General features: G+C 42.9%; 1 protein-coding gene across 4 annotated transcripts in view; it reads right to left on the reverse strand.

Moving 5' to 3' along the window:
- Window positions 1–12,695, reverse strand: part of SFMBT2 (Scm like with four mbt domains 2) — a 108,082-nt gene that overhangs the window by 17,085 nt on the left and 78,302 nt on the right. For all 4 annotated transcript variants that reach the window (XM_064421713.1, XM_064421712.1, XM_064421714.1 and 1 more), the window contains 5 exons: window positions 10,559–10,672; window positions 9,231–9,273; window positions 8,557–8,627; window positions 7,447–7,586; window positions 2,996–3,105 (listed from right to left, as the gene is read on the reverse strand). In XM_064421713.1, the coding sequence (XP_064277783.1) occupies window positions 2,996–3,105; window positions 7,447–7,586; window positions 8,557–8,627; window positions 9,231–9,273; window positions 10,559–10,672 (478 nt within the window). The remainder of the gene's footprint in view (window positions 1–2,995; window positions 3,106–7,446; window positions 7,587–8,556; window positions 8,628–9,230; window positions 9,274–10,558; window positions 10,673–12,695) is intronic.

Here is a 12,695-nt window from a genome sequence, read left to right on the forward strand (position 1 = left end):
AGCTGCAGTAAAAAGGCTTTCTTTGAAATGCTGCCTCATAAATAAGCAATGATGTCTGGCATAGGGGTAAATATTCCTAGAGTTCAGCTACTGGATTTGAGAGCTCTCAGGATTTCATTTAATGAAGGAGTCCAGGAATACTCATCTTTATTATTTTGATCAACTGGGCTTCATAGAAGACCCAGGAGACAACTTTGTGCACACACTGTTTTTGTTTATATCCCAAGTCCTGCAAAAATGGGTAAATCCAAACAGCCCCATTATCAGCCTTAGAAATGAAAACCCTTGAAAAGCATAAAGTCCCTTCAGCATTTTATGTAAAACTGGGAAGGCAAATCAAGATGTAGGCACTGCACTTAAGAGCATCAAAACTGTATAGGTTGAATGCCGACAGCTTCAACTGGCCCTCATGGGAACCCAGGAAGATCAAGCCTGACATTTCTAACCCATCATCACCAATAAATCAGGTTTGACTCTTCTCGCATGGAGCCAGCAGCGCTGATAGGAAGCAGCTGCCATCACACACTGCAAACACATCTCTCTGGACAATCTAAATTGTTTTATCTTCTTTGCAAGGTGAGTCTAATTGATTCCACAGTGGTCATTCATGGCAGCAGAGTGAACTAAACACAGACTGCCCCAGGACTGAGATAATGCATTCCTGGCAGTGCAAAACCTTGCATTTGGAACAGTGGTTTTGAAAAGCAACTTTCTCTTCACCAATCCCTTTGCTGTACCATAGTGCAGGCACTGCAAACACACAGCACTGCCAAGATCCAAGGAGGTGCCAGTCCACATCAGAAAGAAGGTGACAAGATGTGTCCCATCACAGCTGGCTCTGGAGCAGCCATCCTTAGCAATAGGCACCATCCATGGAGTCCATGGAGCTGGAAGCTGCTCATTGCAGGTCTCTGTTGCTCATGAGAGGTCTCTGTTTAAGATTCTGGAGCACTGTCACACCAGGTGGAAAGTGTCATGTGCTGTTTGTATGTTCCACAGTACCTGTTTCATGACTGTTTTCTTTTTTGCTCCTGAACAACCAAATGCAATTAAAACTTCTGGATGGAGCAACTCAAGCAAACTAAAAAGGAAAAAAAGAAGTAATCCTAGGGTAGCCAGACAGTCTTGGGGCATGTCAATCCTCTGCCATCCACTCATAAAAGTACTCAAAGTACCCACAGACAAGCTGGCACCACCACCAAGCTCTGCCCTGTGAAGAGATCAGTCACAGAAGCCAGAGAGCTGCAGCAACCAGGCGCTGTCCAGCCCCATGAGCTCTGTCTCCTCAGGAGCCAGAAGGAAATGCCACACTGGAGGATTGCTGCTCTCAGAAGGCACTTCAAAACTTGCTGTCAGGGCTCTGAGCCTGTGATGATCCATTCTGTGGCTTAATAAAGTTGTAAGACGCTGCCTGACTCCCTGGAGAGCTGAGGTGGATGCCTGCTGGGGCAGCCAGCACACAGGAACACAAACATGGACTGTGACTGGGAGGCCAAAATAAAATACTATCATGGATGGTCAGTTAGGCATTTCCCAGGATGTCTCCCATTAGAAATATGGACAGCAGCAGCTTTAAGAAACAGGTATTTCTGCTTTTGCACAAGGCAGATCTCCACATTCAAATGGAAAACCCCAACAAAATCCTACTCACGATACAGCTAACAGGAAAACTGCCTGTAAGCTCAGTTCTTTGCAGGAGAGGATGTTAAGTAATATAGGGCATAGGAACAACTTGATTTCACAACTGCTAAGTACCTGTAGGAGTGCATTATCTAGATATTTGTAGCACAAGATGTGAGATCCTGGAATCAATGAAAACCAGGTCATGGACAAAGACCTGTTTTAAGTGAAAATCTGCATGCACAAATTTGACTTTTAGGCTTCCATCTACAACAAACACAAAAGCCTGACACTCTTCATGAGTGAAGGCAGCAAATTAAAACCAGGATGTTTCTAGTAGATTTTCATTTCAGTTTGCAATCCCCCTTTAGGAAATCAGTTTAAGTGTACACAGAGTAAAAGTTCCTCAACTCCCTCCCTCAACCAGAGAACACATGAACTCTCTGCAATATCTGCATGGGCAAAGATCAAATACAGTAGCCATCAATAGTGCTGTGTTTGGCAGCTATTTATATCAAACAGCCAAGAGAAAATTGCTTTTCTTTGAAAAGGAGTTACAGAGTTCAGTACAAAGGGTGAGATTCACTGCATTTAACTACAGTACTTAAAAAGTCAAGGTGACCATTAGTCAACAAAGAAAGCTTTCTTCAAAGAAATGTTTACTGAAATCCATCTTCAAGTGGGAAGAATTATTCTTCAGAAGGACTCTGGATAGAGCTTAGGTAAGACTCCCCTCTTTCAGACAGACAACAATTGTTGAAACACATCCTAAGTATAGTGCCCATTATAAAGCAGACATAAACAGGTAGATTTTAATGCTAGAAGGAGGAATTATGTATTCTTTGGTGCTGTTTAGAAGAGAATTGAAGAATATATTCTAGAAAGGCATCAAATTTTGACCTGACTCTCTGTTACTACTGTTACTACTTTGCCCTAATCACACTCCTGCTAAAAAATGTGTCCCTGCTAATTTGTTTGAACTCTTTTTGGTGCCATTCATTCTCACCAGTTTTTTCTGCATTAGCCTGAAAGGCTCTAATTTAAAAGCAGCCATACTTCTCCATTTTGAAAGCCAAGAATTGAGTTTATTCAGTAATAGCCAAGCTTGTAAGAACAGCTTATCATAAAACTCAGGACTTGACTTCATCAAAAAATGGATAGCTGCTTGGAGAAAGACAATAGAAATGAACTGTTCAGGTGAATATTTCATTTCTGAAGTTGCTAAGAATGAGTCAAATAATTCAATGAAGCAAAACGATCATTAGAAAAGTAAAACTCTCACAACAGAAAAAAGCCCTTTTCTTATCTTTTCTTTTTCCTAGTCAGTTTCCTTTCTGAAACCTCCCAAATAAAGGAACATACATTGAAGACTTACTTTGCTTTAAGTGTTTCCTCCTGGAAATTCCACTGGGGGTCTTCCACAAGCTGCAGTTCTCGTAAAACACTCCCTGGCTTGTAAGCTGCATTGATCACCATGCTGAGGACCTATGGGGAGATAAAACCAACAACAATGATGGGCTTAAAAGTAGTCCTTGACCACACTGAATACAGTCCCAGGTGCTGCACAGGCAGGAGCAGCATGCAAGTGCTTGTTTCTGTCCTGGTTACACATGTTAAGTGCCGGATGCAAGGAGGAGGGGTCTCAGAATGGATCATTGTTGCCATTTTATAGATAATACCTGAGTTTGAAAAGGTAACTGCATTAAATTCTGCTGTTTAACACCAAAAATCTGCTAACCAGTGATTTTGTCTTTGTGACAGACCCTCTCACCCAAAGCAGATTCCACAGACTGCACCCGCCATGGACCAGTTTAATAAAAAAAAATGAAACAAATATAGTTCTGAAGGCACAACCAGGTACAGGTCATGTGCACCACCACACAGTGAACACTGAAGGGGAAATTCACACCTTTGAGGTCAGCAATGTGCTTAAGAGCCTGAGAGTTGTGTGCCTTGACTGTATTAACAGAATAGTAATGAAGTCTCCACAAAAAGAGTTTGCAGGAGGTGTGCCTGGAGCCCAGTGTGTGTCCACTCCGTACAACAGAACACATGTGCCAATCCTTTTAATCCAAAGTCACTGAGAATAAAAATGATTCTTGCTATTGGCTCAGGAAATCCAAGCTTTAATAGCCTACACTTGGCATAGGGAGATAAACACAAGGAAAACAAATCTCTTAACAGCACCAGACCGTGTGTTTGAACACTCTGCATTGTATGCACATGAGTGATCCCACAGTGAATCTGGATTGGTTTTCATCTAATTTAGCTCGTTACCTAATGCCTCTTCTTAATTCCTTGGGGGCCTGCAAATGATTTCAGTATGATGAACATTAAGTTTATCCAGCAACCATGAGTTCATCAGAACTGAAAAAATAACTAGGTCATACTGCAGTGACCAATGTGTTTGTGTTTGTTCGGTTGGTTCTTTCTGGGTTGGTTTTTTCCCCCTCTAAATCCAGCAACCTGAGGATTTGCTAGCATTTTGAAAACCCTACAGGATTAATCATTTTCAGGCAAGGGCTTCACTTAATGCTGCAGAGTACTGTGTAAAATGGCACTGGCTGGAGTTGCTTGGATAGGTTATTTACTAGAAGCAAAATTTAATTTATCATTAGGCCCTTGGAAACATAACTCAAACCACTCTTCGAAAGTCCAATTAGAGACACCAAACACTGACAGAGTGTAGATTTAGACTGGGTATGAGGAACAAATTCTTGTCTGTGAGGGTGGTGAGGCCCTGGCACATTTTGCCCAGAGAAGCTGCAGCTGCCCAGTCCCTGGCAGTGTCCAAAGCCAGGTTGGATGGGGTTTGGAGCAACCTGGGATACTGAAAGGTGTCCCTGCCCATGACAGGGGGTGGCACTGGATGATCTTTATGGTCCCATAGCACCCAAACCATTTTAAAATGCTATGAAAAGACAGTTTCTGAGTGAGCCCTTCCAGCTGCTCACACACATCTCTCTTGCTGGTCTCTCCCCACACAAACTGAGGGGCACTGGCCTGTAACATCTGATGTCAGGAAGCCACAAGTGTGTCTTCAAAAACATCAACTGCCTGGGGAGCTGCCACACTCATTCACAGCTCATCAGGTGCCTTGATCAGCAAATTCTGGGAGTTTTTTAACCCCTGTGCAGCAGTTTGTTAGGAAAGCTCTCCTTAAGCACAGTTCCAGACCCACCCTGCTGGCTGCTGGGACATCTGGGGCAGAAAGCATCTTGCTGACCAATTTCCACCAGCAGTGCTGCCCTGCCCCCCCACCAGTGAAATGGTGCTTTTTATGAGTTGTCAGAATAGCTGGGAAACGAGCAAGAAAAGAAAACCCAACCCTGCAATACCAGTGTGGCCCTGTCTGGGCGTTCTCCCAGACACCTAATCAACTCCAGCCCTGCACAGGCACCCACAGTGCCAGGACTTTTCTCAAAGCTGGCTTGTCACCAGCAGGACTCTGTAAACTTCTAAACTCAGTTCAAAAAATGAGTGTTTTATAAGAACAATTATTTCCTTTTCAGGGAAGGAAAAAAAAATAAAACCTCTGGCTTTTACTGTTTTTGTATCTCAAGTGAGTCACTGGGTTTGGCATTTTACCCTACAGCCAAGGTTCATCATCACAGTAACAGTGGTACCTTATAGCAACAGTATCACTTCATATTGCACTCTATTAAATGCAAACAAACAGAATTTTGGAAAAAAAATTAACTGTGATTTAAACAAAACCAGTAAAGAAACCTAGACCAGTCTTCAACTTTCTCTGGAGATGGAAAATTACATCAACCATCTCAGACCGGTCAAATTTCCTTCGGCTGGAGCGTGACCAGTCAGAGATTTTGGTGGTTTAATTTCAGCCCTCTGCATCAGGAATGGTTTGGGTGCAGCCACCTGTGCCTTGGAGCACATGGGGGGATTAGGCAAGCTCAGCCTTTGCTCTTATCCATCAATGGGGTTTTCTTTTGATGCTGCTGACCTTTGGATTTTTAGAGCGGAGTGAGTTGGAGTCACACCAGTGAACATGACCAGCAGCACCATCACAAGCCTCTGCCCCACCTCACCAGCACCTGACATTCATAAAGTTCTCCATGTCATGTATCTTCATGTGCACAGGGGCTCTTTTTTGAGCATATCTAGTGTGCCTGATGCCACTGGGAAGTTCAGCACTTTCCTTTCCATCACAGCTCTTTGGTGCTCACACATTTCCCATCTCCACCCCTCTTTTGAAACAGTCTCCAGGTTTGAGATGGATGAAGTTTTCTTAAGAAAACTCCTAAATTCCTTCCTGTCAAGGTACAGCTAAAAATACTATCACAACTCTTTTCTCCTATTCAAGACCTCAATGATCAGCATTCTTATAAGGAAAAACTCAAATTCCCTCCTCTATCTGAGATATAATCCCACACTCCTACCTAACAAGAGATGCTAAATTCCAGGGTGGGCTCAAAGCAGGGCAGTAAACTTATTTTTTTTAAACTTGGAATACTGATATGTCTGTGGGACAGAGAGAGGAAAGCAAAGAGTCATCTGAGATTCTTTCATAAGATGATCAAGGATCTTAAAGGCATCTTTTGTCATTTTCTTTTTAAATAGAGAAAGAGCAAAGTGTCTTAAAAATAGTAAGAGCAGTAAGCAATTAAGCTAATTGATCTTTACAGCATATTTTTCTAAGATATGAAGGGTTACAGATCATCTGGAGTCTTAAGAAGACACCTTGTTTTATTTTACAATGTTGCTGAGGAGTTCTTGGCACATATGAAGAACTTTTTGTGCTTCTTAGATATTCTGACCCCAGAATTAAAATTAAAAGCTGACCATGTATTTATTTTAATTTACCTTCAAGTCAGCCTTTATTATATTGAACAGCTACCTTACAGTCACCACTTTCCAGCCCAGGTGCAAGGCTGGATGGCAGTAGCTGATGTCTCCATTGTATTTGGCTCCAGGTTTCAACTTGTTTTCCAAGAAAATACTTAAGAAGTGAGACAAACTTTGCAGCTGATGTCAAACAACAGGCCTTGCCACCTCACTTGCCTCTTCCAGTGAAAGGAACCACAATTAACCAGTGGTCCCAGCAGAAAACTTTTACTGGCACTGGGAATGATGAACAGCGAGGCTGTAAAAATAATTCTGGTACTAAATTACACAACAGTTACTTGTTACTCACCGAAGATTTTGGGATTTAATGTACACACACAGGATGATGCTTCACTGCATCAGTGGTGAAGCTAAGGACAAGACCTTGGGTGGAAAGGGCTGAGGAGCATCAGGAACTTCAACTGAGCTGCCATTTTTTACCTCCACCCTACCCATGGCTCTCTGTGCTGCTGGCACCTCTCTCATCTCAGCAACAGCTACCAGGAGTCAGATGTATCTCCCCTACAGCAACATCCTGAATGTTTTCTTTTCATCCTTTCCAGAATTTGGAATTGGTTCCCATGGTCAGAACAAGCTTGAGTTTATGGCCATAATAAGCTTGAATATTTTCTGCAAAGTAACATGACCAATGCTGGGCCACTGCCATTGTCCTGCTCCTTGGGAAGTTATGTCTCCCAAATGAGATGCCCATGTCTCCATGACACTGCTATTTGCTCCTGTGTTGATAGCAACCCACACTAAAGTTGCTTCCAAGCAACAGAACTTTCCATGTTTCAAAAACATCAGCTCTCCCATCAAAACCCATAATGCAAAACCTGCCCCTTCTTCCTGGCTTGCAGTTTTGCCCCATGGAAACCACTCCAGGACAATTTTAGGTGCATTGTTTGCAACTTCTGGGTCTGGCAAGCCATGACCCATACTTTCCTCTGAAATCCCCCCCAAAAGAGAGCTGGGCCATACCTCCTTGAGGACAAGCACACATTTTCCAGGCCCCACAGACTGAGGTAGCTCTGCAATCCTGCCTTTGTTTAAATATGGACCTGAGAAGCAGCGATGGTTGATGTAGAGCTGGGGGCAGCAGTACCTCCCATTGATGGTGCCTGCAAGGAGAAAGCAGCAGTGAGGTGCCTGCAGCACTTTTATACCATAAATCAAGGGCACTTCTTTATTATTATCATTGTTTTCATGAAGGGATGGGACTACAGTTGGGTTAAAAACAATTTATTGTTTAAATGAACATTAGTCTTAGAGGCTGTGAGATTTAAGAGAGTTACAAGATAATATTTAACTTTGTAATCTAATGGATAGTTGCCACAAAGTTTGTTTTTCTAACTTATCACCTTTACTTACTTCTACTGTAATGTGCATACTTTCATCTAATGGGTTACTATCACATGTACACACATATGCTTTTATTATAACTTCTAAACTCTTAGCTTATTCTATACAATTACACCCTTACATTATAAACCCTTCACTATCTTATCAATACGTTTCTCACTTAAGGTGTATTCTTACTTATAACTTTAGAAACATAAGTTTATGAATTTTCTGTTTAATGTCTGTGTACTTTATTTTTACATCAATTCAAGCTTCTTCCAAGGCTGCAAATCAAACCCTCCTGTGCCTGTGGAAGTTTCTATTTTTCTATTTTCCACACTACTTCCTCCTAGATGTGGGAGGAAGGTGAGGAGAATAAAGGAGGCACAAAACCCTGGGACAGAGGGTAGAGAAGCTCTGCTTATGTCCTAACACAGGGGACCCATCAGGTCATGCTGTACCTAATTACATCGGTGTCAATTAACAACCTGCACCCATCTCCACCAGAGAGATTCATCAGCCTTGTCTTAATATCATCTTCTGAAATGGGCAAGCTCCAGAGGAACTCTGATAGCCCCAGCAAGACATGTGGAGAACCAGACCCTCACCTGCTGTGCATCAGGTGGGTTCACTCCACCTTACACCCTCTGAGGATGTGGTTCCATCTCCCCAGCCCTGTGAGAACTCACTGCCTTTTTGGGGTTCTCCCCCTCCACACAGGACATGGGTCTTTGAAACAAGGATCCTTACCTGTTGTGTCAAGCTGAGGAACCGGGCAGAGGTCATGAGGTATTTTCTCAACAGGCACTGTGGATGGTAACCTGTTAAAAGAGAAATTTGGTGTATTTAATACAGTATTTGGTGTATTTAATAGCATCAGACAGGACAAAGGGACAGAACCAGTCCCTAGGCTGGACCAGAAGCTACACCTGCAACAGCCTGGGAGGAGGAACAGAGATACCTCCAACACAATTCCACTTCCCCATGGCTGATCACAGACCAGGGTATTGCAGATGAAGGAGCCAGATCCATCCCTTCTCTAAAAATATACTCTGATGTGTCAGCTTTAGACCTCCAGGCTTCAAATATCCTCCCTTAAACCCCTTAAATTCAAGTTTCTACAAACTGCAAGAGCTAGACAGGGAAATGCCCTCCTGATACATGTCCATCTTCCCTAAGCATCCCTTGCTGGCTATCAGACAGGGGCTGTACACCCCCAGCCAGCAAAAAATTGCTGTTACAGAGACTTCCTAATATGCTAACAAATATTTCAGGCTCAAAAGAATCCTCTTGCTGGCTGTGCTGCAGTATCTGAGCGGTAGTTACCAAGCCACACAGCTGCTGTGTATTATCCCCCCTGGAAGACCTGATGCATTCCTGTGAAAACAACACCTTAAATAACAAAAAAACCCAAAACAACTTACTGTTTTTCTGGCTGCACAACTGCAATTCTCCTCTTCCTTCGTACTGCAAAAATGAAGCAAGAAAGAAAAAAAAAACCTAGTTTTGTACCCTTCTGTCCTGTTAAGTACACCCAGAATGCATAAAAAGCTGTGTAAATGCACTGACTATAAAATGACTTTGAACACAATGAAATGGTACTTAATTACTATCACCATCTTTTCTTGGTATTTTTTAAGTAAGTCACTACATCATTAAAACCTACTTTAAGGATGTAATAATACATTTAATCTTTCCTCTGGAATGCTAATATTGTGTTTTATGGGATCAGTATAAAAGAAAAAAAAATTAAAATAAAAACACAAATATTTTTCCATATAGCAACACATATGGATAAGATTACATTTTACAAGCATGATTACCTCCAGCATAATTTATCCCCAGCAATAACTTGTGATAAGGCTGCATAATGTTGCCATAGCAGTATTCTCCTAAATTAGGCTCTGGCTGCCTGCTTTTTAACTTAAGCATATTTAACTCTTTGAAAGGGATGATACATTTTAAAATCTGCCTTTTGGATGTTAATTAATATAAACAATGAGGCCAATTTTTCACCTGGTGGCTTGAGATTGGATATGTTGGAACAGGAGAACAACACTGAGTTCTCATGAACTGCCTTCAAATGCAAATAGAAAGAAATTTGTCTTAATATGCACTGGAGGCAGGACAAAACATTTAACGGGCTTAATTGTGTTGTGGGGGGATTTAAACTGAACACTAGGAAAATCTCTTAGCTGGCAAGGGCAGTGAAATAAGGGACAGATACCCTGGGAAAGGGCAGAAATTCCATCACAGAATGGCAGCAAGTATTTCTCCATTCAGATGGAGCAGATCCTGTTTTGGAAAGGGGCACCTGGATGGCCTCTCTATGTCCATTGCACCTGACGTTTTAGCGTTTTTGGTGGGTTTTTTTTTCAATTTGAGGTCTTTGTCCCTAATCCACTCAGCTGCCTGAGTGAACCTGGCTCAGCACAACAAAACCTGGTTTCCCTCTGACAACCCCATTGACCAACAACCCCTCTGCAAACCCACAGCCCCCTCTGCAATCCCAACCCTTGGAATAGCCTTCCCCAGCACAGACAAACTCATTTTTGGAGGGGCTGATCACAGAGAAAAATACAAACTCCATCATTACAGTCTGGTCACTAATTAGATTTATTACAATTTATTGCAGTATACTTCCAGCCTGGTTATTGGTCTCCTGGATAGGTTGATAGTGTCAAAATGGGATTACAGACCTTAGGAAAAATCCCTGATATCATCTGCACTGCTCACATCTCCATGTACTTACAAACAGCTTTGTGTGGTGGGGTGAGGTTATAAGCATTTGCTTCACACCAGCCAACAGGGAAAATGTCCATAGACTCCACATCAACAATGTACTCTGGAGAGGGCATCTGTGAACCTATAAACACAAATTTATAATGGGATTTAGGCATGGGAACACCAAGCTCAGAGCCACCCAAGCATCCATCACGAGCCTGGGGAGGCAAATGATGGAATATGTAAAAACAAATCTGCTTCCCTGCACCAAAATCAGGCACCATTTCATCTTCAGGTTTGCACAGACAGCAAGGATGGGGCTGCTGCATTTACAGTGCAATATGGTTCAGAGGAAAACCCCATTAAGAGCACTGTGAGGGTGTGCAGTGAAGCAGCCAAGAGCCAGGGAGGTTAAACATATGTAACTTCCCTCAACAAGACAGCCTGGCTGCCCCCTGGATATTTTGTGAAGTTGCCTAACTGAGTCAGAAGGACCTGAACTGAATGCTTGCTCTCAATGGCAGGAGAGTGTATCCAGGCTTTCCCAGGCTGGCAGCTAATGTTGGAGAGAGGCTTTTGTTGTCCCAGTGCTTCCCTGAAGCCCTTTTGTGCACCTCTGCCCTTGAGTCCCATTTTTTAAGGGTGAGAGGTGGCCAGTCTTCTGTCCAGAAGTGCCATAAATTCTTCTAGGGTACCTCACATGAAACAAGAGCTGATCACCCAGCAGGAGAGAAGCAGTATGAAAATCCCAAGTGGGACACATGCACCAAGGTCTCTGGCACGATGCTGACTCCAAAACTTCACCTTAAGTCGCTAGTTAAAGCAATTATCTTCCAATTTGGTTATTACACCTCCTTTACAAGACAACCTCCTGTCTTCATTGATTGGGTCCCACTCCCAGAACCAGAGAATTATTTAGGTTGGAAAAGACCTCCAAAATTATGAAGTCCAACCATTAACCATCACTGCCAGGCCCACTCCTAACCCATGTCACTCAGCACCACATCTACATTATTCTGAACACTTCCAGAGACAGTTATTCCACCACTACCTTGGGAAACCTGATCCCATGCTTCACCACCCCTTCAGTGGAGGAAATTTTTCCTACTTTTTTCCCTAATTTACCTGATTTCCACTCAAAAACCAATGAAGATATTCCCGATGGCTTTCATTTCTTTCAAAAACAACTCTTATTTCCTGAGTCAAGGCACGACTTAACTAATCCAATTCAAGTTCAAGTTGCTGGTACAGCAGGGCCAGCAACTTCACCTCCTCCCTCTGCCAATTCCACCCCAGGACAGACAGCTCCAGCACCAGCATGGGGTGATCTCCTAATAAAAGGGACCAAAGGATCAGCAGCTTCCCCTGCATCACCCTGGCCTTGGCATCTGTTAAAACATCTTTGCCTCCTGCTAAAGGCAGCAAGTGTTTGACTGTGCACAGCCAGATGACTACAGGGAGCTTCCCACTAATGTGTGTTCATCAAGGGCTTGTGGTGTAATTGAAACAGTAATTGAACTTTGTGATGGGAACAGCACTGAGGCTGAGGTGCAGCATTTGGATCAGTAATAAACCTGCTGCTCTGAGTGTGTGGCTGCATGAAAAAGCCTCCTCCTCAAAGGAAGCAGGGAAATAGGTGCTGGTGATCACACTGCTGGAGGAAATAATGAAAAAAATGGAATAATGACATCTGTGTAGATCCATGGATGTCCTCATGGTGTTTCTCTGAGGCCTGCATTGTGCTCATGCACTGTCCATTTAAAATACACACTAGAATACGGGGAAGAGAATGGGATGAAGGCATAGGGCAAGGACACAACTTGCTGAATACAAGATCTCAGCAGCAGCTGAAATTCCCTGAAAAACCATTACTCTCCACAAGATACTACCACATGGTCACTGCTCAGTTTGAACCTGATGAAAGCTACAGCAGGGAGCTCCATTTTCATCTGACACCACAAATCCAGGCAAGGAGCCCACGTGACAACAGTGAGTCAGTGGCAAGACATGCACACAATGAGCAAGCCATGGATCAAGCCCTAAACAGAGCAAGAAATCAACACAGATTCCACTGAAATGTCACCAGATCTGGGAAAACCCATTACTTCACTACTGTAATGGTGTTATTCTGACAAATCAGACTCAACTATTTTAGAGGTCCTTTC

This window comes from Passer domesticus, chromosome 5 (assembly GCF_036417665.1).
Source record: "Passer domesticus isolate bPasDom1 chromosome 5, bPasDom1.hap1, whole genome shotgun sequence".
NCBI lineage: Eukaryota > Metazoa > Chordata > Aves > Passeriformes > Passeridae > Passer > Passer domesticus.